Source organism: Benincasa hispida, chromosome 12, assembly GCF_009727055.1.
Source record: "Benincasa hispida cultivar B227 chromosome 12, ASM972705v1, whole genome shotgun sequence".
In the NCBI taxonomy this organism is placed as follows: Eukaryota; Viridiplantae; Streptophyta; class Magnoliopsida; order Cucurbitales; family Cucurbitaceae; genus Benincasa; species Benincasa hispida.
In genome coordinates, this window is record NC_052360.1 from 34,572,430 (window position 1) to 34,575,840 (window position 3,411).

General features: G+C 31.2%; 1 protein-coding gene across 1 annotated transcript; it reads left to right on the plus strand.

The window, feature by feature from the left end:
* The first annotated feature begins 312 nt into the window (after window positions 1-312).
* LOC120067492 (putative MO25-like protein At5g47540) lies at window positions 313-3,145 on the plus strand. Its single transcript, XM_039019044.1, has 5 exons — window positions 313-399; window positions 2,190-2,351; window positions 2,471-2,545; window positions 2,716-2,786; window positions 3,046-3,145. Exons 1-5 carry the CDS (start codon window positions 313-315, stop codon window positions 3,143-3,145), a joined length of 495 nt encoding a protein of 164 aa, XP_038874972.1.
* Window positions 3,146-3,411: the final 266 nt, after the last annotated feature.

Sequence of the window (3,411 nt, forward strand, 5' to 3'; positions counted from 1 at the left end):
AGAAAATGTGAATACAAAGTTCAATAATGTGACATGTGATCATATGACCGTAGTCAGACAATATGATGAATCATTTGAGATTCATCGATAAGATGATGATATTCCATTGTATGACAGTACTGTACTATTATTGTTACACTAGACAACGACAACACCAATCCATGGGACTCACAAAGAGCAACTCAGTGTAATTCAAATATGGATCATTAACGGGATCGAAATGACTCATGTGACCTAAAAATAACAACTAGGTGTAATATAAATATACATGTTAATTTGGAGACTGAGACAAGTCAGCAAGTTAACTGAACAATGGTCGATAATGAAGCACGACAAGAAGTGAATGCATCGAGAGTTGGTTCGTTAGATGAGCATGGTTATTCAATGGTTCCATCATTGGTACGAACCAATCGTAGGAGAGAATTGATTATACACGAAAATACTTCATATAGAACAAATATTGAAGTAAGTAAACTCTTCTTTAGTGAAAAAGACTTGAAAATGAGAATTTATGTGTTGTCCACCAAAAATAATTTTGAATATAAGGTGAAGAAATCAATCAAATCTTTGTTTATTGTCAAATTTCTTGGAGATACTTGAAAGTGGAGCCCTTGTGCAGTGAAGTTGTTCGGGGTGTCATATGTTCAAGCTCACAAAATATCTACGTACGGACACATGTTTTAGTTCACGAGTGTCGGTTGTGTTTATAAATCTTATCATATCATTGAGGATACGAGGAGACAATACAACATAAATATCAGTTATAGTAAAGCACGCGTGAAAGGGAAACTGCCTATGCTCTTTGCTAAAGGTTCTCCAGAAGACTCATACGCCATTCTACAACGGTATTTGTTGACCAATCAAAGAATACTCAAGTTCAAAAATATGATATTTTACTTAAAAAAAACATCAAATTAAATTTAGAAAAATGTTTTAAAACCCTAACCAAAATTGATTTTTTTAATGTTTTAAGAAAGGAATATTTTAAAATAGTTAGTGAGGGTTGTTTCGAAAATTCTAACTCAAGTCATCGTCATGTGATTAAATTAATTGAGCAAATTATTAAAACACAAAAATATTTCATCAAGAAATAAAATAAAAGCATAAGGACATTTTAAGATTGATTTTATTTTAATTTTAAAATAATTGTATGGGATACTATTTCACCAAAATTTTATATAGAATAGTTATTGGGAAATTATTTCAAATGGTAAAACTCTTGAAAGTATTTACAAGATATAGTAAAATTTTAGAACTATCAATGATAGACATTGATAAACTTCTATCAGCGTCTATCATTGATAGTTATAAAATTTTGATATATTTTATAAATATTTTGATATATTTTTCTATATTTAAAAAGGACTCATAATTATTATGCTTCATCCAAGTTACTTCAAAGTTGTCCTAATTTTAAATTATGTTAAAAAATTTAATTCCAAATAAAATATATACTTGCACGTGGCAATGCACTAGATGGAGTAATGTAGGAGAAACTTTTGTTCTCTTTTATCCCAATTTTTTTTAATAACTTCATATTTACCTTTTTAAGATGAACAGAACTATTCGGATGTAACTATTCGTCGAGTTTAATTGATACAATTGATATCAATAAGATGTAATTTTTCAAGTAGTTTTAATTACACATCGAATTAATGTATTTTTTTTCACTTATAAGTGAGATGCATGTATAATAAAAAAAAGTATTTATTTGTCGTCTTAAAAATGATTTCATACAATTAAGTTAGAGAAAATAGAACAAAAGCTTTGGAGAGACAAAACTTTAATAGTAAAATAAAATTAGAAATAAAAAAAATTAGTGAAACAGGTAAGAATTGAGTTTTCGAAATCATTCCTAAAATTGAAAATAAATTTATAAAACGGAGTTTAGAACAGGCAGAGAGGGTATTATTAATGTTCTTATCCATGATTTTGTTGAAAATTTCGTCTGGGTCACTCTGTCTTTGTTATATGGTTATCGATTACTCCGATTTTGCCTGTTGGTTTCTTCACCATTGCTTCCATTTAAGCTAGAGAATGCGATATTGTTGCAGTTGCTCATATAAATCTTGAAGTTGTGTAATGTATTTAGCAAATGGAGAAAAATGGGGTTAGCTTATTTGGAAGAAATTGAATATTTGATTCTTGATGTTGAAAATGACTTTGTGTTTGGATTTGAATTTATGCAGATGTCTGAACTGAACGAAATCATTTCTCAAATGAGAACGGTTCTTTATGGAAATGTCGAAGCAGAACCAAGTCCAGATGCTTGTTCTCAGTTGACTCAAGAGTTATTCAAGGAGAATACATTTCGCCTCTTTATCGCTAGCATTCCAAAGCTGAACTCAGGGGTGAACTAATGAGCTTGTACTTGAAATCATACGATGATCATCATATTTTCATTTAAAATGTTGTTTTTGATAAGTACCTTGATTCATTTCATAATCCTGCAAGTTCTGAAGTTGTGTAGCTTGACCAGTGTTTCCCTTACCTGCAGCTGCTACAATGTGCATCTCATGTTCTCGCCATTCTGCAGCGGCAGCAGGTTAATTAGCGGATAATTGCCATTTGCCTCCAAGTACTTGGAGAACAACATGGATATTATGGACATTCTTATATCAGGGTAAGAAATTGGTATTGTCTTAAGATTGAACTATCAAATTGCTAACATTACAAGATCTCCATTGTTGGTTAATGATTGGCTTGATTAGGTAGGAAGACGGCGACATTGCTATAACTTATGGCTCATTTGCGAGAGAATGCATCCGACACCAATGTGTTGCTAGGTATGAACCAGTTAACTTGTTTCTTGCAAATGTAAACATCTTTCTCAAAGAGATTATGCAATGAATTTCAATGCAGAAGTTGAGTCTATTTAGAAGTATCATTCTGACATTTCTGTGCTTGTGTCTGAAACCTTGAATAACAGCCAAAACTATTTAGTGCTGTATGAACCATGGCATTCCTATTACTGAATAGCTCTAGCTGATTATCATGTCTTCTTCTCCTTCTTCCTTTTTATTTTTTATCCTTAATCTGGTTCAGGTATGTCCTGGAATTAGAGCATATGAAGTTCTTTGATTACATTCAACATCCAATATTTTACGTAGCATTGGATGCTTCTGCAACATTTAGAGTTGAGTAAGATTATGAATTTCTTCTCTCCTTTGCTTAACTTATCTCAAGTCCATTAGGTCTTTTTGTAGCTTAGGAAAGATATATCAAATGCTCATTGCGGTAATAACCACATTAACTTGTTAACCTAAACCTACGCAACTGGTTAAAGTATGTGCTTTCGATCAAGAAGTTAGAGGTTTGAATCTATTCAATCTATACATAGTTTGAACTCAAAAAGAAAATATACTAATAACTTTCTTTTATGTCATATCGGATAAATTTATTTGTACTATG

What these genes read in the sequence shown, in the direction of transcription:
- LOC120067492 (XM_039019044.1), top strand. Translation starts at nt 313, where the DNA reads ATGGTCGATAATGAAGCACGACAAGAAGTGAATGCATCGAGAGTTGGT. An exon ending in ATTCAATGGTTCCATCATTG is followed by an intron (nt 400 to 2,189) that starts GTACGAACCAAT and finishes GAATTTATGCAG; the next exon opens with ATGTCTGAACTGAACGAAAT. An exon ending in TTCCAAAGCTGAACTCAGGG is followed by an intron (nt 2,352 to 2,470) that starts GTGAACTAATGA and finishes GAAGTTGTGTAG; the next exon opens with CTTGACCAGTGTTTCCCTTA.